The 27,163-nt window shown below is 47.8% G+C and overlaps 1 protein-coding gene across 1 annotated transcript; it reads left to right on the top strand.

Annotated features, from left to right (window-relative positions):
- The first annotated feature begins 8,372 nt into the window (after positions 1-8,372).
- kmt5c (lysine methyltransferase 5C) lies at positions 8,373-25,700 on the top strand. The gene is given in 10 exon segments (XM_080511841.1): positions 8,373-8,514; positions 8,991-9,123; positions 13,514-13,679; positions 15,296-15,405; positions 15,546-15,709; positions 17,137-17,156; positions 17,330-17,466; positions 17,554-17,726; positions 20,519-24,996; positions 24,999-25,700. Coding segments are annotated over 9 exon segments (6,015 nt in total). The 5' UTR covers positions 8,373-8,514; positions 8,991-9,010; the 3' UTR covers positions 25,653-25,700.
- Positions 25,701-27,163: the final 1,463 nt, after the last annotated feature.

The raw sequence follows: 27,163 nt of genomic DNA on the forward strand, positions 1-27,163 counted from the left end.
CTGGGTGCACAGCTGGACACGTGTGCAGGTGAATCTATGAATGACATAAATGTTAAGATTTCTTTTTTTTTAATTCTTTTAATTGAGATCAGTCATGGATGTGAAATAGTTTGTTTTTCTCTTTATTTCATTTTGTCTTCTTGTAGATACATTAAACTGAAATGGTTTTACAAAAAAATAAAACCTCATTTCTGTGAAAGTTGGGACATAAAGAAATCAAATTTCTTCTTTAATTCTGGGTTTTATAAAGACGTCAGTGCTTTCAGGTGACGGTGGATTGAGTTCAAGTGAATCTTGATGAGTTTTTTTGCACTTTCAGCAATAATGAGTTCCGTCAGTTAGTGAAGAACGTCTGTGGTTCTGCAGTGGGAGGAAGGCGAGCGGGGAAGTTTGGTCCTGAGCTGCAGAGTCGTCGTGTTTTCGGCTTGAAAAAGATGCGGTGCTGCGAATGTGCATCTTTGGCCGACTGCGACGTCTTGAGGAAATAACCCCCCCCCCCCCCCCCCCCCCCCCCAACATAATGCTGTTACTGCTTCAACCAGCGCTCCTAACCTCATTTCCTTCAACACAAACGACGGCGACGTCGGGCTCGTTTTTGAGTTTCGCCAATCCTGCAAACGTCGGTTAAAAAAACCAAAATCAAATTGATTTGTGAAATCCAGTGGGAGGAAACGGAAGCGGCTGTTTGGTGAATCTCCTCGTGTCCCAACGCTCACAGAACCCTGATTCTTCTCTCGCTGCTCTTTACTTCACTGGAACATGAAGCTGAATAAGATGAGCTGTTTGAAGTCACGCTGATCGCTTTGGTTCCCATTTCACCTTTCCTCATTTCTTCCTCTGAGCTTCACCCGTACCTGGTACCACCTGGTACCACCTGGTGCCACCTGGTGAAACCTGGTACCACCTGGTGCAACCTGGTACCACCTGGTGCAACCTGGTACCACCTGGTGCAACCTGGTGAAACCTGGTGCAACCTGGTGCAACCTGGTGCAACCTGGTACCACCTGGTGCAACCTGGTACCACCTGGTGCAACCTGGTGAAACCTGGTGCAACCTGGTGCAACCTGGTACCACCTGGTGCAACCTGGTGAAACCTGGTACCACCTGGTGCAACCTGGTGCAACCTGGTGAAACCTGGTACCACCTGGTGCAACCTGGTACCACCTGGTGCAACCTGGTAGTACCTGGTACCACCTGGTACAACCTGGTGACGGTCTGGACTGGAGCCAAAAGGAGAATCTGCATCACGACAAAACATTTCTTCTAAATGTCGTTCTGCCTCCTGAAGCTTTGCTATTTAAATTAAAACTCTTCTGAACGTTCTGCAGACTTTTCCCACAAGATGTTCCATCATTCGGAGCTCAAAGCAGAAATAAGAGGCCCAAGCTTTATTTAGTTTGAATTTTAGAACAAGTCTTGTGAAGAAAGTGAATCACTGCTTCAACCTTCAGTCCAGAGTGGCGTCATTGAATGTAAAACAAAAGGTGAGAAAACAGAAGTTTATTTGGAAACTAAACCGTATTTTGCACCAGAAGGTCATTAAAATTAACTTTATGTTGAGATTGTGGTCATTTCTGGTGCCAATTATTAAAGAAAATCAATATTTTTATGGCGTTCACTCTGCGCTACCTTGAAGAACAACTTTAAATTCAAAATGTAAATATTAGGGTGGAGCTGTTTCCCCGGTCCGACTGGAACCCAACGACTATGTTAGACTGAAGGTTTCCCTCCACCTGCTTCGGTTCCGGCGATTCCAGAAAGAATCGCCGGAACCGCCAAGGCCTTTCAGGCGTTTCCTCCTTGCTCCCGGTGAACAGGGCGTCCCGGTGAACAGGGCGTCCCGGTGAACAGGGCGTCCCGGTGAACAGGGCGTCCCGGTGAACAGGGCGTCCCGGTGAACAGGGCGTCCCGGTGAACAGGGCGTCCCGGTGAACAGGGCGTCCCGGTGAACAGGGCGTCCCGGTGAACAGGGCGTCCCGGTGAACATCGGGCCACAGTTCAGCTGCAACTGGTTTATTACGGGGTTCAATTTGTGCAAAATTCTGAGCGAGCGACGGGAAAATTTGAGCGCAAAAAAATTGTGTACTAATAGCATTTTGAGGAAATATTTAAATTGCGCAAAGAAAAACTTGACATTGCTCAAAAATCATTTCTGCGCTCAGATTCTTCCTCTGCGCTCAACCTCTCTCTCTCTCTCTCTCTCTCTCTCTCTCTCTGTCTTTGTCTCTCTCTGTCTCTCTCTCGCTCAACCTGTCTCTGTCTCTGTCTCTCTCTGTCTCTCTCTCTCTCTGTCTCTCTCTGTCTCTCTCTCTCTCTCTCGCTCTCGCTCGCTCGCTCGCTCGCTCAAATCTCTCTCTCTCTCGTCCTGCCGTGCGCTCGCTCAGAATGTGCAAAGCCCAAATGTGACACAAGTTGTCCACCAATCACAGAAATCCGGGGCGTTGAATTCTGATTGGTTACTTGGGATTCTGGCAGTGCCTCGTAACCAACGAAGAAGAAGAAGAAGAGGGAAAACGTGTTGTAATCCAGGATCGTTCTCTTTAGTTTTCCTCATTTCTATTTTCCCATTTTTGAGCGCAGTGTCAAGTTTTTCTTTGCGCAATTGAAATATTTCCTCAGAATGCTATTGGTGCGCTGCACAATAAAAAAATTTGCGCTCAAATTTTCCCGTCGCTCGCTCAGAATTATGGCACAAATATTAACCCCGTAGTTTATTAAAAACAACAGAGTCTCCAGTGTTTCTCCAGCGTTCCTAACGACCCAGCACGCTTTCTGCCACGTTACATAATCGCTGCGTCGGCTTTTCTTTGCCGTCTCGGGAACACGCCCCCCCCCCCCCCCCCCCCCCCCCCCCCCGTCATCCCGAGAAGAGAAACGAGTGACGGGGTTCTTGTCCTCCGGAGACGGAAGTAAGACCAACTCAGGACGTTTCAATCTGAAGAGTTTCTCTTGGTTCGAGCAGCGAGGCGGTGGTTTGGTGCTACAGAAAGAAACTTTAAATTCATTTGAATAAACTAAGGCCGTCGACACAAAGTGGGAACTTGTTGAATTTTTCTTTTTTTTCTTTTAAACGTGTTAAACGACGTCCGTTTCCACAGCAAACGATGGAAATGTAGTTTTCCTGTGGGGCCACTAGTGGGTGCTGTTTGTGTTTTTGTAAGGAAACCACACGGAGAACCATACCCCGTAAATATCAACGTCGGTATGGAGGGTTGCCGTCGGGTCAGTCTTCTCTAAACGAGGCCTCCAGGGTGGAAAAGGTGCAGTCGGGAGTTCGCAGGTTCGAATTTCCCCAAAGGGACTAAAAAAAATATAAAGTATAAGTAGTTTAGTTACTTTAGGTTTAAAGTACCAAGTCCCATGAGAACGTGGACTGGGAGTCGAAACAATCGTTTTCTTTTTATTAAAGCTGATTTTACTCACGTGAGAATGAGGACATAGAAAAGTGTTGTTGCCAGGCAGATTTCTCTCCGCGGAGACGAAAAGAATAATAATAATTTAGTAATGAAACCATACAGACGGTCCACTTTCATCCTCATCCTCGTCTTCATCGCTGTACAATAATCTGCTTCCAGCATTTTCCAAAGCGCTTCTCTATATTCATGTTTGTTTCCTCTTTAAGCCCCGCCCCCTCTTTAAGACCCGCCCCCTCCACTATTTGCTTTTACTGGCGAGTTTAACCCGCAAGCTTCTTAGAGTAGGACTTTTTAACCAATCAGGGATGTTTTGCACCGTCGCCGGGTAGAAATGAAGAAGCAGTAGATTATTACAACTAAGAATCTGACTAACGGTATTTTTTATTTGTATTTCATTTGTTTCGATCACAAACTGTCTCTGTTACCAAGTAGAAATAAAACATGGAGTTTCTACGTTTGTCTCTCTCTTTCTTGGTGTGTGTGTGTGTGTGTGTGTGTGTGTGTGTGTGTGTGTGTGTGTGTGTGTGTGTGTGTGTGTGTGTGTGTGTCTCCAATGTGGTGATGCAGCAAAGTTACTTCATGGTTGTAATCTCACTACTTTACTTCAGTGTCAAAGTGAACTTTGCCAGTTGTGCCGTCGGTACGGAGTCGAGTGTTCGTCTCACTCGTCCTCCACATACGTCACCCGACGTAGTGAACGGAGGACACGGGGAAGGAAAATGGTGTGAAAAGATTTTAAGATGAGGTAAACTGAAATATGCTGAAATGAGTAAAATGATATGCAATGTGGAGGTGAGGGTGGAGGAGGTGGAGGTGGAGGTGAGGGTGGAGGAGGCGATGGCTGCTTTCCCCGTCAGATCCACAGAAATCGTCCGGCCTCGTGGATCCTGGGAATTTTACGGCCTTTAAAATATGCAGGAGATTGTTTACCAGTTGAAACCTGCCGTCCACAGTGGGTGGAGGTGGAGGGGGTGGAGGGTGGAGGGGGGGGGGGGCTGCTGGCAGAGAGCCAGGATGAAGCTGTACATTACGTGTGCGTGAGGATTACATGCAGGCAGAATGTTTGTAGGAAGCGATCAGAGCCGTCGTGCTGGAAGCTGAAGGGTTAATGGAAATAAAGCAAGAGCAGCTTTTTAACTCTTCATTTGTTCCAATATGTTCAATTCTTTCCTCCACATTCTGCATCAGATGTTAAACACCGTTACTTTACGTAATATTTCACGTCCAGTGAATCTTGACATTCTTTAGTTTTTTTTGTTTTGCAAGCAGCAACGTCACAATTCACCACGTCACCGGCTCACTTTCCACTGTAAAGCTGCTTTTATAACATTTATTGTATTAAAATAGTATTTAAAACCAAGTGTGAACTGAAGCATTAAAGTCTAAAACTGAACTGTGGCTGGAGGATTGAACTTGAGCTGCCATATTTTCATAAACTAGTGCTGGAAACACTTACTGGTACTTTTCAAAATACTTCAACTTTTAATACTTTAGGGATCTATAGTGCAAATAAAGCTGCTTTTCTTCCATGTTAATGAGAAACAACCTGTTAAAAAACCTTCAAAGTGACAAAGATGTGACGATTCACAGTTTTTTGCATTAATAAAAACTACATTTGTCACGTTTCTTTCTAAAATTAACTGCAAATGCAACTTCCTGCAGTCGTTGAGTGATTAAAAGCTCAATAAGGAGATTCTATGTTCACTGTGAAGAGGTGAAGAGAGGAAGAGGTGAAGAGAGGAGAGGAAGATGGACGCAGCAGTTCTGGTAAGTAAAAGTTTAATAAGAATTCCCACCGTTGACACAGGAAGTGTTTTAATAACCAGGATCTAAACGTGTTGCTATTTATAAATATGGTCCAGGAAGTGGATCAAATCTCTCCAGATCTCCTGCAGTAGTCATATAAAACACATTAAAAGAATTTACAAGCGGTATGATTATATGATCACTGAGAAGAAAAGATCAATAATTATACTGCACTCGTAAATCTTTTTAATCTTTGCTACAGTTCCTAATCTGTAAAAACTCCATAAATCATTGCATCTGTTTATTTAACTGATTGAATCGTTTTCTTTTCGTTCTTCCTCCAGTTTGTTTTCCTGCTTTGTGCCAGTTTATAAAAGAAAAACATGTAGTCTTCTCGGTTTTTTTATGTAATTTAATGTAATTTTTTTGAGTTGAACAGCTGCCTTACCATCAGATCTAAGTATTGTTTAATCTGTCATTCAACATTAAAAACAGGAACTCTGACTGCAGCATGTAAACATACAACAGTTTGTCTTTATTGATTAAATCTGGTACAAAACCAAAGATCAAAACTGGCGACTTAAAGTAGAAATGAAGATTCCAATGTGTAACAACACCGGGGTTTTAAAAAGGAAAATAATCTGCAGTTTTCTCTTCTGCTGCTCTTTAATCGTTGTTTTATTTCATGTTTTAAGTTGTGTTGTTCTGCAAGAAGACACAACAAGAACTATTGTCTTCTGTGTGTCCTTGAATGTGTTTCATATTAATATTACAGTAGAACATCTATTGAGATTCACAGCTCTAATTCTACAGAACGTAGAATTAACATGAACACAAACATCGATCCAGGTTATAAAAACATTTTAGACTGTAAATCGCCACCTTCTAATTATTAAAAGCATTTTGTGTTGAGACGCAGTTTGTGTGTCAGTTTGTGGCGACGGGTAACGTTCTAGAGTTCTAGAGTTCTAGAGTGGATCCGTTCTGCTTCCCCTCATTTCCCCCGACACTAATCTCACTAAACCTGGAGAAATGTACAATATGTGATTTTCCTGATCTGTTCATCTGTGAACTGAGATAGTTTGTGATTTTCCTCCCTGCGTTTCTCCACGAGGAAGATGATCTGGCGGGATTTCAGGTGACTTGAGGTGATTTCAGGTGATTTAATTTTATTTCTGGTGATTCGATGGGATTTGTTGTGATTCAATGTGATTTCAGGTGATCTGATGCGATTTGGAGTGATTTCAGGTGATTTGGTGTGATTCCAGGTGATCCGATGCGATTTGGAGTGATTTCAGGTGATTTGGTGTGATTCCAGGTGATCCGATGTGATTTGGAATGATTTCAGGTGATTTGGTGTGATTCCAGGTGATTTGGAGTGATTTCAGGTGATTTGGAGTGATTTCAGGTGATTCGGAGTGATTCCAGGTGATTTGATTTCAGGTGATTCGTGTGATTCTGTGTGATTCCAGGTGATCCGATGTGATTTGGAATATTTCAGGTGATTTGGTGTGATTCCAGGTGATTTGATTTCAGGTGATTCGTGTGATTCGGTGTGATTCCAGGTGATCCGATGTGATTTGGAATATTTCAGGTGATTTGGAGTGATTCCAGGTGATTTGATTTCAGGTGATTCGTGTGATTCGGTGTGATTCCAGGTGATCCGATGTGATTTGGAATATTTCAGGTGATTCGGAGTGATTCCAGGTGATTTGATTTCAGGTGATTCGTGTGATTCGGTGTGATTCCAGGTGATCCGATGTGATTTGGAATATTTCAGGTGATTTGGTGTGATTCCAGGTGATTCCAGGTGATCCGATGTGATTTGGAATATTTCAGGTGATTTGGTGTGATTCCAGGTGATTCCAGGTGATCCGATGTGATTCAGCAACAGGCTGATTGAACCTGCTGCTCTAAGGAACGTTACAGGAAGTCCTTCCCCCCGCGGCAATAAGAGTTTTTAACTCTTCTCCCTCCGTCAGAGCCTCCATCACCACCTGGACTACATTACATTGATACTTATATTATATCATATATTTCATATGGCATATTGCATGTACATATACATATATTTATACATGTGCAAGTACACTATTACTATTGGTATTATTATTATTAGAAGTACACTATTACTATTGGTATTATATTATTATTATTATTATTACTGATATATATATATATATATATATATATATATATATATATACACATTGTTATTTTATTGCTACCATATTGTTAGTTATATTATTGCTACCATTATTAGTAGTACTATACACGAGTATTATATACTATTACACATTGTTATTATCTGTATTATTATTATTATTATTATGTAATACAATACCTACTTCTAATGGCTCTGCCACTGCACCTTACTATTTATTTATCCTGCTTATTTCTAAGTGCCCATGTTCCATTCCGTGTTTTACTTTATGTCTTATACCCAGATATTTTTATATCTTTATTTTTTACTTTTATTTCTATTCTATCGTGTTTTATAATATTCGTATGTACCAGATTGCTGCAACAAAACAATGTCCCTTTGGGGATGAATAAAGTAATTATCTATCTATCTATCTATCTATCTATCTATCTATCTATCTATCTATCTATCTATCTATCTATCTATCTATCTCAGGTGACTTGGATGTGATTTCAGGTGATTCAATGTGATTTGTTGTTATTCTATGTGATTTGGTGTGATTTCAGGTGACTTGATGTAATTTCAGATGATTTGATTTCAGGTGTTTCGATGTGATTTGGTGTGATTTGGAGTGATTTCAGGTGATTTGGTGTGATTTCGCTCCCTGCGGCCAAACAGAGCTTCTACTGTACCACAGAAAACATTCACCTCTGCTCTGCTCGGTCAACCTAGATAGGCCCCGCCCCCCGCTGCGATCCCCACCAATCGCGGAGCCGGAGAGCAGCCCTCCGCGTTCCCGTTTGTAAAATTAACCTTGACCCCAGCGAATCGCGTCGGCCGTGGGCGTGGCCTCCGCTAAGTTCGGTTGCGTCGGACGTCGCTCATCAACTTTTTTTGCTACAAGACGAGCCTTTTTCAAAGCTAGTTAGCGGCCACAAAACGCACGTTTTCCTCAAAGTTCGTTCGCGTCGGCGCGCGGTGCACGAGCGCGAGCCACAAAAATACCCGGCCCGGTTTCGCGGTCATCAGCGGGGAGTAGTAAATTCCAGAAGTGACGAGGAGACTCCATTTTCGTATGCGGTGGAGAGCTAGCTGGTTGCTAAGCTAACAGTCCCCCCCCCCCCCCTTCACCCGAGCCGGAGCCGCGGAGCAGGAGCCCGCAAAACTGTGTCCCCGACGATACGTTCGCTGCCGACACTCGACTCCCAGGTGGGTTTTCTGCCGCGCAGCGCGGGGTGTGTTTGAGTTCGCGCGGCGGCTCGGACGCGCCGCTCCGCGGTTTGTTTTTGTGTTTGACGGGCGGTGGGATGCAGGCCGCAGCCGAAGCCTCGGAGTCGGTTGACGAGCCGCCCGTCGCTCCCGCCTCAGCTGACGGCTGCCCGTTCACGCGCTCAGCGCAGGGAGGCTGCTCCAGCCGCATTCCTCACCCGCGTTTACGCCATCGCCTCCCCGGTTGCCGTGACAGGACTTCTCAGATGTGCAGGTCCAGGCCGGGCTGTGGGGGTGGGGGGTGGGGGGGGCTCGGGGAGTTGGACCGGGCTGCGGGAGGATGCAGTGGCTCCTGCAAGGATGCTAAACTCGGGCATGTTGTTGTTGTTGCTGCTGCTTCTGCAGCCACAGCCTCGTTGTTGTTGTTCTTATGTGTTGTTGTCACTGTTTATCACATTGCACACCTCTGATTGCAGCATGCTGATGGTGGGAGGCAATGGACGGATGCACTAGAATGAGTGTGAAGGAGCTGTGTGAGATCGATGACCTGGCCACCGGTTTGGTGCTGGACCCCCTGCTGGGCTTCAGCACCCACAAAATGAACATCAGGTAAACTATCACCCGCCGGGGGGATGCAACACACCCGCAAAGACCTGCAGAGCTTCGCTCTATAACTCTTTTATTCATAAAGCAACACTTGAAGACGCCACATTGGGCCAGAGTGCTGATCTACTCTGATTACTCTGATTACTCTGTGTAATCTTCAGCGCCACTTTTGAAATAACCAGCTTTGTCTTCAGTTCAGTCGCAAGTCAGATCACGTTTCATCCAGGAGAAACTTTCTACTTTATATTTACATTTCACTCCTGCTGTTAGTCACGCATGAAAAGTAAACAATACTTTGTACTTTCAATTCAATTCAACTTTATTTACATAGCGCCCAAAAAACAACACAGTCACTTCTTGTTGCTTTTAACAGCTTGAACTTGATTGTTCCAGTAATCCAGTGTAGTTTGGATACTTGATTACAAATATTAAAATAAGTTCTAATAAGATGAGGCTGCTTTATTTACGTAGCGCAACTTAAAAACATAAAAAAATGATAAATGAGTGGATTGATAGAACTACTGCACTAATAAACACAATGAACGTATATCTTCCATCAATTTTCTATACCGCTTACATATATGTGTTGTCAGACACATTTTTGTAATATATGTAATGAATATATTGGTAATATAAAGTATTGCTGATGTAATAACTAATGTACATAATGGTAGTAATACATTTGTTGTTCTTATCTGCAGGTAGAAAGTGAACAATACTTTAGTTTCACCTGACTGTACTAGTAATTGAGTCTAGTTGAAGTACTCAAATACAAATATTTCTTTCCATATCTGCATATTAACAGTGACACACCTGATAGAGTTAATTTCTCACAGGGCGGTAAAACTTAAAACCGAAGATGCAAGAGAAACAGAAGTAACGCGTCACGTTTCCTGTTTCAGAAACTCTTGTATTGTTTCTCATTGAACAATGTCGTGAACCGTTGGACTGGGCTGAAAGCAGCAGGTTGTGAAAAGAACATCATGTGATCAGAGAAGTCGGATCAGCATGGAGACGATGACCATTAATTATTACAGCTTAAGAACTGTAACTAATGTTCATGTGATAAAGTCAGGATTCTTTACAAAGGTCAATGTTTGATAAAGTGATGGAAACAGTTCCCACCTGTCTGATCTGCTTCTGAGTCACTGTACTCGTGATGGAGTATAGTTTAAGTACTTAAATACAAATAATCATTATTTTCTCTCCACGTCTTGTCAGGTTTTTCTCTCACAAAGACGTACAACTCCAAAAATAATCAGCGAAAAAGAGGGCCGGATGAATAAACAAGAGTTTTTTTCCTTTTTAAAACTCTGGCAGTGAAGAATAAAGTGGCAAAGAGACGGAGAATCTACGTTGGAAGGTTAAAGATTAGGAAGTGTAGCAGTGTAATAAAGTGAATCATTGGAGGCAGTTTGAAACGGTTCCTACCTGAGCTGCTGAAGCTCCTCAGATCCTCCTTCACTGGATTCTCTGTTCTGACGCTTCCACACTCACGTCTTCACACTCGTTTCTCAATTCCTTTGCAGTTCATGATGATGGTAGAATTTTAAGAGCTGCTTCTTTTGGTCCCTGTTACCTGCCGGCCGTTTAGATGTGATCTATTACAATTTAAATAACCTGTCTCGTGGCTTTACTCCCCTGCAATCAGCAACGTTTTCTGATTTTAGCCGCTTTTGCAGTTTTTCTGGTTTCCTTCCGACTAATAGTTCTATAGAACACCAATAGAAATACTTGATTAATCCCAGAGGGACTTTCTTTACAGTGTTTCTGCTCATAGAAAACAATAGAAAGTTAAATATCAAGGGGGAAAAACTAAGTAATTAAATACATGAAATATTAAAATAGACAGTTAAGATGTATTTGCAGATAAAAGTCAGAACTACGTGATTGAGCTGAAGTTGATATAGACGCTGTGGCAAAAACACATTTCTCCGTCAGTAGTTTCTCCTGGTGTAACTTAAATATCCAGTCCACTGGACCGTGGGGACGAGTTTCACTTAAATGTACATTAACTGTGGAATATGAGGAGTTTGTTTTAAATATCCAGTCGGGAGCAGAGCCGAACGTCGGACACGTGGCGAAATGTAAGTTTTACACATTTTAATGTGACGGAAGGTATGAAGACTTTCGTCCTCGTAAATCACACAAAATCTCTCAGTTCCTCCACAGGATGTTTTCTTCTAGTGAAGGTGGGACATGAGGGTGTAGTTTAAAGTCGTGAAATATCTTTGGACGACACGCTTCTATTGGGTCTGTTGGTCAAACCAGCGGACAAAATGTATGGATTGTTTAGAGTCCCGACAAACGCTGAGCCACGAAAGCTGGTAAAGCCAGATTATCCTCCGAAGCAGGAGGTTCTAAGAACCTGCAGAATTCAGCGTTTCATGAACGTTTCACTGTGTTTTGTTGTTGTTGTTTTTTAATTAAAACTGTCTTCACGTTGACTCTGCGTCACAACAAAGACAGTCTAAACGTTAAATCGCGTTCTGGTGGAACTATTGGACGACTCAGGCTACACTAGTGGACGTGTCCTCTGGACTGTCCTGCTCCGCGGAGGAATAAAACGTTAAACGTTTTCCTGCTTCTCAGAGTTCTGATACGAAACAAAGAGACGCTTCACGTTTCTTTGTGTGGAGATTCACTGTAAAAACTCCGGTCGCCACCAGACAACCTCTGGATTCCCAATGGACTCATTTGGCTCCTGGTCCGGATTGAAGTAGAGCTGCTGGGAGTCTAATTACCCCCCCCCCCCCCCCCCCCCCCATCCACCCCCCCCAGGAGGTGTCAGTAATGTCTGTTTGGCTTCACACTTGTTGTTCTGGCCACATCTGCTGTCGGCGGTGTTTCACTGGAGGGGGAGAGGAAAAGGATAAATACAAATACATTCCTTCAACATGTATTTGTAGGTTTCAGAGTCGCTGGTTTATTATTCACCTTGACGGCGGCCGGTTCCTACGGTAACGACTGAGAATGACGGCGCCGGTCAGAGGAACGTTTCATATCTGATGAGGAATGATCTGCATGAACGTGTCGATTAACATGAAGGCTAATAAATCCACACAGTTTCATTAAAGCTCTGGTAGAACGGCGCCACGAGGACTTTACCTTTAAGCTTTTAGAGAAGTTCTTGGTCACGGTGCAGGATAAACGTGATGTTTGTTCTCACGCCCAAATAAAACACCTTTACTACTGAAAATGGCTCCAGTGAAGACATGAAGACATTTCCAGTCAAACCTTCTGGTGCAAAATACAGTGAAATGTTACTGAACGTCTCCTTTAGTTAGTGTTCATGGTCTCGTCTCGCCTCGCCTCGCCTCGCCTCGTCTTTAGTTAGTGTTCATGGTCTCGCCTCGCCTCGCCTCGTCTTTAGTTAGTGTTCATGGTCTCGCCTCGCCTCGTCTTTAGTTAGTGTTCATGGTCTCGCCTCGCCTCGTCTCGCCTCGTCTTTAGTTAGTGTTCATGGCCTCGTCTCGCCTCGTCTTTAGTTAGTGTTCATGGTCTCGCCTCGTCTCGTCTTTAGTTAGTGTTCATGGCCTCGTCTCGCCTCGTCTCGCCTCGTCTTTAGTTAGTGTTCATGGCCTCGCCTCGCCTCGCCTCGCCTCGTCTTTAGTTAGTGTTCATGGCCTCACCTCGCCTCGTCTCGCCTCGTCTTTAGTTAGTGTTCATGGCCTCGTCTCGCCTCGCCTCGTCTCGTCTTTAGTTAGTGTCTCTCGCCTCGCCTCGTCTCGTCTCGCCTCGTCTCGCCTCGTCTCGTCTTTAGTTAGTGTTCATGGCCTCGTCTCGCCTCGCCTCGTCTCGTCTTTAGTTAGTGTCTCTCGCCTCGCCTCGTCTCGTCTCGCCTCGTCTCGCCTCGTCTCGTCTTTAGTTAGTGTTCATGGCCTCGCCTCGTCTCGCCTCGTCTCGTCTTTAGTTAGTGTTCATGGCCTCACCTCGCCTCGTCTCGCCTCGTCTTTAGTTAGTGTTCATGGCCTCGCCTCGCCTCGTCTCGCCTCGTCTTTAGTTAGTGTTCATGGCCTCGTCTCGCCTCGCCTCGTCTCGTCTTTAGTTAGTGTCTCTCGCCTCGCCTCGTCTCGTCTCGCCTCGTCTCGCCTCGTCTCGTCTTTAGTTAGTGTTCATGGCCTCGCCTCGCCTCGCCTCGCCTCGTCTTTAGTTAGTGTCTCTCGTCTCGTCTCGTCTTGGTGTTTTTCTTCAACATGCACATAAAATGTTAACAAACTGCAGGCGGAGCCTCGTTCACCTCTTGTACAACTATTAAATATATTAAATTATCATTGTTTTGAACCGGGACACTGTGACCACCAGGTCTCCTGCTTGAACCACAAACAAAGCATCACCTGTCCCCCCCCTGTGCCCCCCCCCTGTGTCCCCCCCCCTGTGTCCCCCCCCCCAGTCCCCCCCCAGAGATCCGGCGTTGGGGGAACCTTAAAGAGACGCTGCTGCGGTTCCAGCGCACGCACGACTTCAACGCCACGTTCGAGGCTCTGACGGTGGGCGAGCTGGCGGGGGACGACTTCCACGCTCTGGGGAACCACCGGCAGGAGCTGCTGAGACAACATGTGAGACACTGACCAGTCTGCAGCCGTCCACACCGTCCACACCGTCCACACTGTCCACACTGTCCAGTCTCCACACTGTCCACACTGTCCACACCGTCCAGTCTCCACACTGCCCAGTCTCCACACCGTCCACACCGTCCACACTGTCCAGTCACACCGTCCAGTCTCCACACTGTCCACACCGTCCACACTGTCCAGTCTCCACACCGTCCACACCGTCCACACTGTCCAGTCACACCGTCCAGTCTCCACACTGTCCAGTCTCCACACCGTCCACACTGTCCAGTCTCCACACTGTCCACACTGTCCACACCGTCCAGTCTCCACACTGCCCAGTCTCCACACCGTCCACACCGTCCACACTGTCCAGTCACACCGTCCAGTCTCCACACTGTCCACACCGTCCACACTGTCCAGTCTCCACACCGTCCACACTGTCCAGTCTCCACACCGTCCACACCGTCCACACTGTCCAGTCACACCGTCCAGTCTCCACACTGTCCACACCGTCCACACTGTCCAGTCTCCACACCGTCCACACCGTCCACACTGTCCAGTCACACCGTCCAGTCTCCACACTGTCCAGTCTCCACACCGTCCACACTGTCCAGTCTCCACACTCTCCACACCGTCCACACTGTCCAGTCTCCACACTCTCCACACCGTCCACACTGTCCAGTCACACCGTCCAGTCTCCACACCGTCCACACTGTCCAGTCTCCACACTGTCCACACTGTCCACACCGTCCAGTCTCCACACCGTCCACACTGTCCAGTCTCCACACTGTCCACACTGTCCACACCGTCCAGTCTCCACACCGTCCACACTGTCCAGTCTCCACACTGTCCACACTGTCCACACTGTCCAGTCTCCACACCGTCCACACTGTCCAGTCTCCACACTGTCCACACTGTCCACACCGTCCAGTCTCCACACCGTCCACACTGTCCAGTCTCCACACTCTCCACACCGTCCACACCGTCCACACTGTCCAGTCACACCGTCCAGTCTCCACACCGTCCAGTCTCCACACTGTCCACACTGTCCACACCGTCCAGTCTCCACACCGTCCACACTGTCCAGTCTCCACACTGTCCACACTGTCCAGTCTCCACACTGTCCACACTGTCCAGTCTCCACACTGTCCACACTGTCCACACCGTCCAGTCTCCACACCGTCCACACCGTCCAGTCTCCACACCGTCCACACTGTCCACACCAGGTGTCCTGACGTTTGTGTTCAGCAGCTCAGGTCAATGAGGAATCAAACTGAACTGGGAGAAGTTTGACAGAATTGATTGTAAATCAACATTGTTACCACCATTTATTCACACTGTAACAGTAACGTGGTACTTTGAGCCTGTTTCACTGTAACCACGTCAGAACCTGTGAATGCCTGTTTGTGTTGACGGAGTGTTGTGGGTTGTGAACGCCTGTTTGTGTTGACGGAGTGTTGTGGGTTGTGAACGCCTGTTTGTGTTGACGGAGTATTGTGGGTTGTGAACGCCTGTTTGTGTTGACGGAGCGTTGTGGGTTGTGAACGCCTGTTTGTGTTGACGGAGTGTTGTGGGCTGTGAACGCCTGTTTGTGTTGACGGAGTGTTGTGGGTCTGCAGGTGAACCGCTACCTCGGCGCCTTCCTGCTGGACAGCGGCGTGAAGATCCAGTCCTGCGACCGATACTCCTCCGAGACCAACGGCGCCAAGATCACCTCCACCAGACACTGGTACAGAACGCCGGGGCGGGGTCGGGGGTCAGGGTTGGGGGTTGGGGTTGGGGGTTGGGGGTCAGATTGGGGGTCGGGGGCCGCCGCCGCCGCCTTCGGCGTCTCTTCTCAGCGCTGCCTCTCTTGCGTGGCCCCCCCAGGTTTGCGGGCGAGCGGGTGGAGGTCCTGCTGGGCTGCATCGCGGAGCTCAGCCCCGCCGACAGCGCCGTGCTGCGGGCCGGCGTCAACGACTTCAGCGTCATGTACTCCACACGCAAACGCTGCGCCCAGCTGTGGCTCGGCCCGGCGGCCTTCATCAACCACGGTCAGTTCACAACCCGGGGGGGGCCGGGGGGGGGGGGGCCGGGGGGCGACAAAGTTTTGGTTGATAATTATCCTGCCGCTCTAGTTTATTTGTTCTCGTCGTGTTTTGCTGAACAGAAAGTGTCAGATATTTAACTCTTCGCTAAACAAGCAGGGAAATAAACTGATCTCAGGTTTTGCAGTCGGAAGCGTCGCAGGATTAATCAATACAGGACGGAGTATTTGTCGTCGCCTGAATTATGTGAAACGTGATTCAGGGAAAGTTATCAAAGATATTTAAAGATGCAATTTAAAGAAAGTACAAGTTTCTGAAAGAAAACAAATATAAGAACATAGACTCAGGTCACGTAACAAGTGTATGTTTGTACAATCATACATGTAGAATGTAAAATAAGATGTACGCCTTTATAAGATATTGATGTATGATTAAGATGTTACATGGAAAACAATGTGAGATTATATATATATATATATATACTTTACATGAAATCTCTCTCTCTCTCTCTCTCTCTCTCTCTCTCTCTCTCGCTAAAGGCTTCTTATCAGATTATTACAATAATTAGAAATTCTCCTGAATTCCGTCTGAATAAACCATAAAAATAATTCATCGTACCTGAAGTGAAACATTTAATCTATTTATTGATTCATTCTTCATCAAATTAGCTTAGAAATCATGAAAATCTTGACTAATTCCTCAAAATGTCACAATTTTAAACTCCATTCCAGAATTAGCTATTAAACATGACTTGGCTTTTTTTTTTTTTTTTTTTTTTAAACTATTGTATAATAAATAACTGTTAAAACCGTTTTTAATCCTGTTTGATGTTTTTAAAAGGACTTTCTGCTGAGTCAGCAGAGGCCCCCTTCATTTTATTGTCTTTGATCTTTTAAAACGCATCAAATATCTGAGATCTGAGCCAAACTTTAGAGAATCAATCATTTCTTCTCTCTCCTGCCGTTTGTCCTTTTGCTCCTGTAGTTGCGGAGGAATTCATCTTAATGTAGATGAATTACCAAAATAAAAGCAAGAGAAGCCCACACAGATTAATCATAAAGTAATCTCCCTCAGTGGGAGATGAAAGCCTCTCTTGGCTCGGACTGAACCCGTTCTCCTCCTCAGTCACCAACCAGACTGGGAGTCCAGGTTTTGCACGACTCGATCAGATGAATTGATCTTTTTATTGCATTACGGTTTCATCAATCCGAACAGGAGTAATTAGAAGAGGGAGCGCTGCTTCTGAATTGTAATGATGCCGGAGTTCCAGTGAGATCGTCTGAGAGCTAATCTGCTTCAAAGCCTCTTGTGAAACGACTTGAACGACTCCTGTGTGAACCTCCTGAGCAACCAAAGCCTCTTTTTTAATTTTGTTTTCACCGTCGTATTAATGTTTTGTTTCTGTGTCTTTGTGCTTCGTCTCGGGACTGAAGACTGCAAACCCAACTGCAAGGTAACCCGAGTCCTCGTTTCTAGTTATCTGATGTATTCTGTGATGAAAATGGCCTGATGGATGTTGATTCTGTAGCGTTTTAACCCTTGAAGGCTGATTGTTGTTTCCTGTCTGCCTGTCTGTGACCCCCCGCGGGGCACCAACCTTGTCTTTGGTCTCCTCCACCCGCCCAGTTCATCCCTGGTGAGAAGAACAACGCCTGTGTGGAAGTGATCCGACCCATATCTCCTGGGGAGGAGATCACCTGTTACTATGGCGCCAGCTTTTTTGGCGAAGGCAACGAAATGTGCGAATGCTGCACCTGCGAGAGGTGCGTCCGTCTGCCGCTGCTCTTTGTTCGCCGCACAACACCCATACTCGAAAGCAAACAGAATTTTTTTTTATCCCCCCCCTCCAGGAACGGCGAGGGGCACTTCAGACACCGGGGGAAGCAGCCCGACAGCGAGGACACCAAGGACGCCGTGGGCCAGAAGTACCGGCTGAGAGAGCGGTACCTCCGCCACCACAGGGAGAAGGGCCACTTCCCTACCAGGCCCACCACTCCGGGAATACACTCCGGGATCTTCAAAGGTGACCCTGTTACTCTTTTCTACACGATTACCTCTCATTCAGTCATTGTGTAGACGTAGGCATTTTAAATGACATATAGTTTCAATGCTTTGATGCCCAAAGATCAAAGCATGCCATGCAGCACAAAGAAACCCAGTATGATGATGTTTTGAAATGTACACAAAGTAAACACACATTGTATTGTGTTGTGTTAATCCAGTTATTTATTATTATTAATCCAGTTACACTGAACATCGTCTGGTGAACAAATAGTTTTCAATCCAGTCCAACAGAAACTTTTCATTCAGGATTCAGACGTCGTTTCAGTCTCGTCTTTCATGTTTCCAGCTGTGGAACAGTTTCATCCTGATGTTCTTACCCAGATCAGCTCTGGCTCTTCGGTGCAGCACCACCTCCCCTCCTCCGCCTCCCTTCTGTTTTATATTTATTTTTGGGGGGGAATATAATGCAAATGTACAATTGTAAAAATACAAGATGAAGTTTTGTAACTCCTGATCCGAATCGGGTTAAAACGCAGCCTTTAAACTGCAGAGAATTTTATTCTGCTATGAAGAAGAAAAAAAAAATCAAAGTGCAATGAACATTTCCACATTGTGAAATATCACAAATGCGATTGGCTAACGGAGCCTGAGAGACGCTAATGAACGACTTTGTCTCACCATTTGAGCCCAGAGTTTAGAGAGACGTCCAGTTTAGAGAGACGTCCAGTTTAGAGAGACGTCCAGTTTAGAGAGACGTCCAGTTTAGAGAGACGTCCAGTTTAGAGAGACGTCCAGTTTAGAGAGACGTCCAGTTTAGAGAGACGTCCAGTTTAGAGAGACGTCGAGACGTCCAGTTTAAAGAGACGTCCAGTTTAAAGAGACGTCCAGTTTAAAGAGACGTCCAGTATAGAGACACGTCCAGTTTGAAGACACATCCAGTTTGAAGACACGTCCAGTTTAGAGACACGTCCAGTTTAGAGACACGTCCAGTTTAGAGAAACGTCCAGTTTGAAGACACGTCCAGTTTAGAGACACGTCCAGTTTAGAGAGACGTCCAGTTTAGAGACACGTCCAGTTTAGAGAGACGTCCAGTTTAGAGAGACGTCCAGTTTAAAGACACGTCCAGTTTAGAGAGACGTCCAGTTTAGAGAGACGTCCAGTTTGAAGACACGTCCAGTTTGAAGACACGTCCAGTTTAGAGAGACGTCCAGTTTAGAGACACGTCCAGTTTAGAGACACGTCCAGTTTAGAGACGTCCAGTTTGAAGACACGTCCAGTTTGAAGACACGTCCAGTTTAGAGACACGTCCAGTTTAGAGACACGTCCAGTTTAGAGACACGTCCAGTTTAGAGACACGTCCAGTTTGAAGACACGTCCAGTTTAGAGACACGTCCAGTTTAGAGACACGTCCAGTTTGAAGACACGTCCAGTTTGAAGACACGTCCAGTTTAGAGACACGTCCAGTTTAGAGACACGTCCAGTTTAGAGAGACGTCCAGTTTAGAGACATGTCCAGTTTAGAGACATGTCCAGTTTAGAGACATGTCCAGTTTAGAGACACGTCCAGTTTGAAGACACGTCCAGTCGTCCATAGAAAAGACAGAAAGCTGTCCAGCTGGAAGACGTCGGAGGTCTGAATTCATGTTTGCTTCATTTAAAAATAACTTGTTTTCCTCCACGCAGGGTTTCGTGGTACACATTATGCAATCACAGCCAAACAAAGGATTTGATGTAATTATATGGTTCTTCCTCTGGGAGCGTCCAACCCTCACTCATTAACTGTATCTTACAATGTTTACAATCCCCAAAAAGTTCTTCATTAACACACATAATTCCATTAAATGAGATGCTGCAAATGATATTTACTGCAATACTATTTAGTGTTAAAAATAATAGTAAAAAAGGTTTATAATAGCGACCCATCAATAATACAGTGGAATGGACGCCTGGTTGTTCTTGATTGATGGGTTTTAATTTATATGTTTATATTGATTGATTTGATATAAATGATGCACAGACGAGATCTTGTTGTACTTGTTGCAATGACAAAGATATTCTGACTTCTAATACTGATACTGACACACAGAACACATGCAGGAACACATACAATAAAAAAAAAACAAACAAACACACAGTTGGAGCAATAAATAAAGACAGAAGGTAGTTGTGCAATTCTAAAAAGCCTGTAAGGGATCATTTAGTCCTTAGATCAAAGTTTTGGTTTATAATTATCTCCGCCTTAGTTTGTACCGAGTGGCTGCTTGTCCTGGTTTCACTGAACAAATGTGACGTAAACATGTACAAAAAACTCAACCTGATTATAGCGTCACATGCTTCGTCGATACGGGAGTCATTTGTCACATTATGTCAGAAAATTAAATTATATATAAATACAAATTAGGTACACAGAACAATTTAAAAATGATTCGACCAAAAATGCCGCCAAAGTAAACATATATTCTATATGAAGCGACATAATGTTAATCTAAGACTCCTGCAGATCGACGGAATGAGCTGTTTGTAGCTTAGAATGGTTTATTGGGTAAAATAGAATTTTTTACATGCCGTACATCTTCTTAAATTCCTTTATGTCCACGTTTATATTCACGCTTCCTGGATTTATTCAGATTTTAAGGGTGTAAAGTTGACAAATGTTCTTGTAAGCGGGTTTCTTGTTATTTAGAATGTGTGTTTGTGACGTGCAAATATGACGGGATCCGATCAGAAGCTGCAGCGATGTTTGAACTGAAGCAGGATTTTCACTCTCTGCGGATCGTAGTTCAACTGCTCCTTTGTTCTGTGTTGTTTGCAGCCATCCCTTCGAGGAACTCCTTCACCCAGCAGATGAGGAGAAACGCCTTGAAGAACAAAAAACTCAGTCAGACCAAGAAGTGGCGGCGAGACAAGCAGCGGCGGTCCGGGCAGCACCCGGTGGTCCCCAACCGGACGGTTCCCCTTCTGTCCCAGGTGACGCTGAAGGACCTCCGGATCAGAGTGCGGCGCCACTCGCTGGACTTTCTCCTCAGCTGTAAGGATCCCAGGAGTAAAGAGCGGGCCTTGCTGCAGGCGCTGGAGGAGGCGAGGCCAAAGGACGACGGGATGAGGGAACCGGCGCCAAGTGCGTCCGGGTCGGCGCGGCAGAAGGGCAAACCCGCGGGTTTGAACGGCAAACCCGTCGGCATCAGGACGTCCTCGCGAACGAACAGCGCCGCCCGCGGTATGCTAACCCGCCAGGCGGAGTCCAGCAACAGGGCCGGCGCCACGCCGGCCCGCCTCCCCGCCGAGGACGACCAGGACTGCAGTGCAATAAAACAGGAGAAGATCGAAAGGGCAATCACGGAGCAGGAGAGCGGCGGCGGCGGCGTCACCGCCACGGCTAACGCCGCCGCCGCCGCCGCCGCTGCTGCTGCTACCGCCGCTGAGCACACTGAGCACAAGACTATCACAGCTGCACCCCGGGGAGACGTTCCCCCCAGCGTCACAGGAGGGCCCAAGAAAGCCGGGGACAATCCACTTCTATCTCTGAAGCAATACCTTACAGTCAACCTCACCAGGTTGTCGGTGGCACAATGTCTAGAGGACCGGAGAGGAGGGGCGGCGGCGAGAGGAAGCAGAAACCAGACCGTCTGTACGGCGCCAGTACCAGCAACGGAAAAACGGGCGTCGCGGTCCCAGCAGAGGCTGGGGGGCGGCTCGGACACCTGCACCGCCGAAGCTAGCAGAGGGGTCAGGGAGATGCTGTTCAAGGCCGTCGATAAAGCGAGCGCGAGGACGCGGCAAACGAGCGAAGCCGAGGCCGACTCGTCCGGCGGCGACAAAAAGAGCGACGAGGTCATGGAGATCCAGACGCTGTCGGAGGAAGAGAGGGACGAGTCAAGAGACAAAACTGAAGGGCAGAAAGGTAACAAGAATTCTGCGTCGAGGGCCGTAGAATGTAAAGTTAGCAAAGAGCAGAGAGAAGCTGAATGTCAGATGGAGTCCGGTGACGTAGCAGGAGACCAGAACAACACGCGCTGTGTTAGAAGTACAGTCAGAAATGCAAGCAAGCAGAAAGAGATTCTTAAAGCACCAGAAAAAATCCCAGGGAGTTTAAGTAAACGGCCAGTTGGTACGCAAGAAGAAGATATTGTCATAAAGCAGGCAAAGGTCCTTCTATCGGACGTTCTGAGGAAAGACAAGTCTCTACTGGATAAAAGATTGCAGGGAGATGCTGGAGAACGTCGCTGCCTTTCCTCTACTGACAAGGATATGCAGAGTTCTGAGGAAGGAGAGAACGGAGGCCGGTACTGCGGCTCAATGCAGCGGAGGTTAATGAGACGCAAGCTCAGGCCGCGAGCAGCCAAGACGAAAGCGGAAGAGAAGCAGAGCGCGAAGGGCAAAGAGGTTCCGGTGACGGTCAAGACGGAATACAGCGAGGAAAGCTTGTTGCTCGACTCGCCGCTGAGGCGCACCGATCCGACGGCCGCCTGCATCAACCCACTACCTCACAAGACGGTCGTTTCGGCTAAAGCTACGACGAGCCTGCGTTCCAGCGCCAATCCCCAAGCGCACACGCAGTCAAACATACCTCTGAAGAAACGGACATTTCACAGTTCCGTGGAAATCGACTCGGAACAAAGAGTGAATTCTGCCTCGGATCAGGTTCCCCGCCAAGCCGGCGACTCGCATTTCCCGCCGGCGCCGAGGCACGACCTCACGCACTGTCCCGGGGACGGCGGCAAGGCGAGACGGGACGGCAAGGCGAGGCCGAGGAGGACGGAGCTGCAGAGGCTCGGCCCCAAACGCTTCACCAAACAGACGTCCGCCAACCGGGTCCTCCGCTCTCGGGCCAACGAGGCCCAGCGGAGCCACTTGTGGAGGAAAGTCCGGCAGTGTAAACAAGAGCGGCCGGACGAGGACGACGTCGACCAGACGCAGACGCTCGACAGCGACGAGCAGACGGACGAGAGTCAAGCTGGGGATGCTGCCAAAAACCTCCATTGCCAAAAAAAGTACAACGTGGATGCGGCCAGCGAGCAATACGATTCAGAGGACACGAAGGAGGGCTTGAACTTTAAGATTCGACTCAAGAGGAGAAGGGGGAGAGTATGGGAGATGCAGAATGCAGGACTAGAGAATATAGCACTGAAACCAGAGAAGGGAGAGGAGATGCTGGCCTGCGATCCTTTCAAAGCCATCATGGATTCGGTGTCCATTCTAAACATGGAGATGGAGGCGGCGCAGGCCCACGTGCACGCCAGCAAGAAGTCCAAAAACAAACTGCACCGCATGAAGAGGAGGAGCGAAAGGTTCACCGAAAAGCAAGCCATAAATTCATGTACGATTCCAAAGCCAGACAAAGACCTAGAAAATACATGTGGGCCCGCCGGTTTTCCCGACGACAAAGCAGAGATCAAAGGGAAGGTCGAGCGGGAGTCTGCGTTCGGGTCCGTGCAGCAGCCGGAAAAAACCGCCTGCCAGAAAAGTGAGAACTCTTTTGTGGCGGCGCGCGAAACAAAAATCGAAGATAATTTTTTAAAGAACTGCTGCCTGTTTGAAGGCGGGTTGCACCAGAAGGAGGAGCCGGTGTTGGAGGGCGGCGGCCATTCGCTACCTGTGATTAAACTCCGGAGGAAGACGGAGGATATTTGGGAAGTGGACAGCAAAGAGGAGCTCATGCAAGCGGAGCTTAAAGTAGAGCCCAAGGTAGAGCGAGACGCCAAGGCTCAGATCGTAGGGAAACCAAAAGGATGTTTTGAGCTTAGCAAGCCCAGAGATGGATTCCCCTCGGCTCAGAGACTCGGCGGCAACGCCGCCCTCTTGAAAGCAGAGCAGCCCCCGTTTTCTTTGTCGCTGTCCCCGTTGTCCTTGTCCTCGCCGCTGAGTGACGGCAAAACCGAGGCCGTGTCCTCCGCTGCAGAGAGGACGACCGAGAAGCCAGAGATGAACAGCGGAGGACGGAAGCAGAGGCACAAAATGGACCGAGTCCGCAAGTGTGGGCCCGTGGAGACGCCCACGACCTGCCTGAGTCACACCCTGCAGCAGATCGACAACAGTCTCTCCAGGCTCTCCGAGGGCCTGTGTTCGTCTCAGACTTTAGAGAAACCCTGCGCCGGCTCATCCGGTTCCGTCATCCAGCCGCCGTCCCAGTCGCCGCCGCCGTTCGCCACGGCGGACAACATGCTCTCTGGCGAGCCGAGCTTCACAAACTGCTGCGACGACATTCTGGATTTCCAGTGTTTGAACTTTGAAGGATATTACCAACCCCAGAACATACTCCCGTCGTCTCCGTCGGACCTGTGTTCGCTCGACCCGCCCACCGATCCCTTCAGCAGCCCCCTCTCTCACAGCCCCGCTGACACGTGGACTACTGAGACTCCCTACCTGGGCCCGCCGAGTCCAGGTAATAACTTTACCAGTGAGGATCTGCAGTTTTTCCCGGCTCTCATTTCTTCCAAAAGTGACGCAGTTCCTCTGGAATGCGAAGCGAAGGATGCCTCCAAGGACAGAAACGCGTCCAACCCCGGCTTCGGTTTTTCCGCCCAGGGCAACATTGACCTGACGGCCAAGGACCGGAGTAGAAATTCAGGAATGAGGCTGTGCAAAGAAGACCTCAGGACTCAAAATTCCTCCATTGCAAGCAAACCCCGAGTTTGTGGCTCAGCATCGGCTTCTGTCCTGTCTCACAACCCGGCAGCTTTAGCCCAGCCTCCCATCAGCATGAAGCCAAACACCAGCCAGCTGAAGGCCCAGTCCCACCTGAAGGCCCAGGGGCCCTTCCATCGTATGACCATTCCAGGAAAGCCACAGTCATTTCCAAGTAACCAACCAAACCCAGTTAAGGGGGTGTCCCAGAGCTGCATGACAAAGTCCGTCTCGTCGCCTCAGATGTCCAACAAATTCCTGACTCCGCACCTCTTCACTGCGAGAAACCCCAATCCTCCCGACAATCCATTCAACTTCCACGAGAAACCCCCCACGGTCATCCACAGGGTGCTCAAGTATCAGGGGGGGAACCAGAGCCAGAACCTGTACAGCGCACCTTGTAAAGAGAGCATGGCTGCTGGCAGCCCCATCATCACCTCCAGGACACTCGGTGCAAAGTTGGGTCCTACCGAGAAAACTCCGCTCACCCAGAAATATGTTCATGCGGACATTCATCACAAAGGAAACATTTCTGGGTTCGGTAAGGATCTGGGTCACCTGTGTTCCCCCGGCAACCCCAACAGGCCCAACCTCCACTTCAACAAAAGCCACCCCTCCGTTCCCAGACCTTCAATAAAAACAAGATGTCGTCGGACAAACTCGACGGCAGCGAGACCAACATGATCTACAAGAACTTCTCTGCGCTGCCGAGGCCCTTCTTCTTTCCCAGCAAAATGTCCGACGGCTACTCTTCGCCGGACAAGAGCCTGAAGCCGGACAAACCGGCCACGTCCACCTCGGAGAAGCACCAGTCCTGTTACGCTCAGCAAGACCCTTTCGACTTCAGCTTCGGCTCGTCGCTGTCGCCCATGTCTCAACACGCCAGTCCCCAGGTCCTCCACGGCACACCCCCCGGCACCCCGGCACCAGCAAGCAAGCCCCAGCCCCCGCCGCCCCCCCTGCCGTACGGCTACCCTCCGTACGTGCTGAACTTCAGCGGCGACCACTCCCTGACCCTGGGCCTCAGGGACGGCGCCGAGGGCCCCGGCCTGGGCTCCACGAACTACACCTACCACTGCCTGATGGAGCCGTCGGGCACGCAGGGCCGCCTGGTCCTCGAGCCCTGCGGCCCCCAGCTGTCCAACCCGGCGGCGTTCTCCCTGGGGGGGTTCTCGGGGCTCAAAGGTCCGGAGGAGCACTGCAGGAAGGACATGCAGCAGCAGTGCCCCCCCGGCGAGCACCAGGCCACGTCGCACTACGGGCCCCTCCGGCGTCGCACCCCATGGGTGCAAATAAACCCAAGAGGGTGCGGCTGGTGGTGACCGACGGCACCGTGGACTTAGACCTCCAGTACTCGGATTGATTGAAACCCGCGGGAGCTGCTGGATCTCCAAATTACTTTGGATGTTTGGGGGGGGGGGGGGGGGGGGGGGGGCGTGTGGGCGTTTCTATAGTATCTGCCACAGAGTATGTTTTTGTAAACATTGTAATTCGTAGTCGATTGAGCCCGTTGACTGACAACTTTTCTAAATCCCAACTTTCACGGACTGTTAGCGTACGAATGAATTGTACAGGGTTTTATGTGAAACCAGGCTTATTGGGAGTGTTTTAATGACTGTGTGAATTTGTAAAAGAATTAACTATCCAACACAGTTTGCTTTTAGAAAAAAAACAAAGGAAAAAAAAAAAAATTAATAAATTGAAATGCTAAGTGAAAGAATAGCATTAAATATATTTGTGACTGAGTTGGAACCTTCAGGCCCGTCGACTTCCTGTACTGTAACATAACGTGTGAACTTTTGTACCGCGGATCGGACGCCGCCGGAGGCTCCGGCTTCTCGCCGCGGGGGCTTTTAACAAAGGCAGCTTTGTGCCTCCGTCTTTCATATGTTCTTGTGACTTTTTCGAAGCACCAGTTTAAACCCCGTCGACCCTTTTGTTTTGTTTTTTATCCTGGAAGTTAAGCTCTCGGCCCCTCCCCCACACGAGTATGTATGTCGGGTGGCGTGTGAGCGTGTGCATGCGTATGGCGGCCGGCCTCCGGGGGGGGCGATGGCGCGTCCGTGATTTTTAAAGCGAGACCCTTTTGTGGGTGAACGAGGCGCGAGGAGAGAGATTCTGGTTCCACTGAGGGTCTGAGTGAACGAGTGATTGGGATCGACTGCAATGTTTCTCTCTTTTTTTTTTTTTAGAGCAGATTTTGCTGAAACGAGGGAAATTCCCACTTCAGATCATTGTAATGGGAATCCTCCCAGCTGGCAGACTAAAACCAATATTCCCACGTTGCATAACGAAGTGACAATCCTCCCAGCGACTCACTTGAACCTGATTTCTACTGTTTGTTTCAATCGTCACTGAAACGACACACGTTGTTGTCGTTCTTGTTTCGCCGTCGCCGATGGAGCTGCACATCTTATAGGTGTTTTTATGATGTAACCAGGTTTTGTTTGCTGTTCGTTGTGGTGGCGTGAGCCCCCTCCTCACCCCCCCCCCCCCCCTCGCCCATGTACTGTACGTCGAACACGCCTTACATCTGCGGGCAGGAGTGTTCAGTGTGACTGCACAGCCTTACTTTACTACCACAGTGGGGGGGGAAAGAAAAGTACTGTCTCCATCTGGAAAGGCCAATTATTTATTTTAATATCCTCATTCTTGAAAAAAGGTGCTTTAATGTAATTTATATTTCACATGGTGTGTTCAAACTGAAATGTCTTTTTTTTTATTATTTAATGGGACAAAATACTGAACTGAATATTTACATCGAGTATTTAATTGCAAAAGCCTTTTGACATGTTATCTGGTTTTTCAGTTGTTACAGGTTTAAAGTTTTTAT

This window comes from Blennius ocellaris (genome assembly GCF_963422515.1).
Source record: "Blennius ocellaris genome assembly, chromosome: 16".
Classification (NCBI taxonomy): Eukaryota; Metazoa; Chordata; class Actinopteri; order Blenniiformes; family Blenniidae; genus Blennius; species Blennius ocellaris.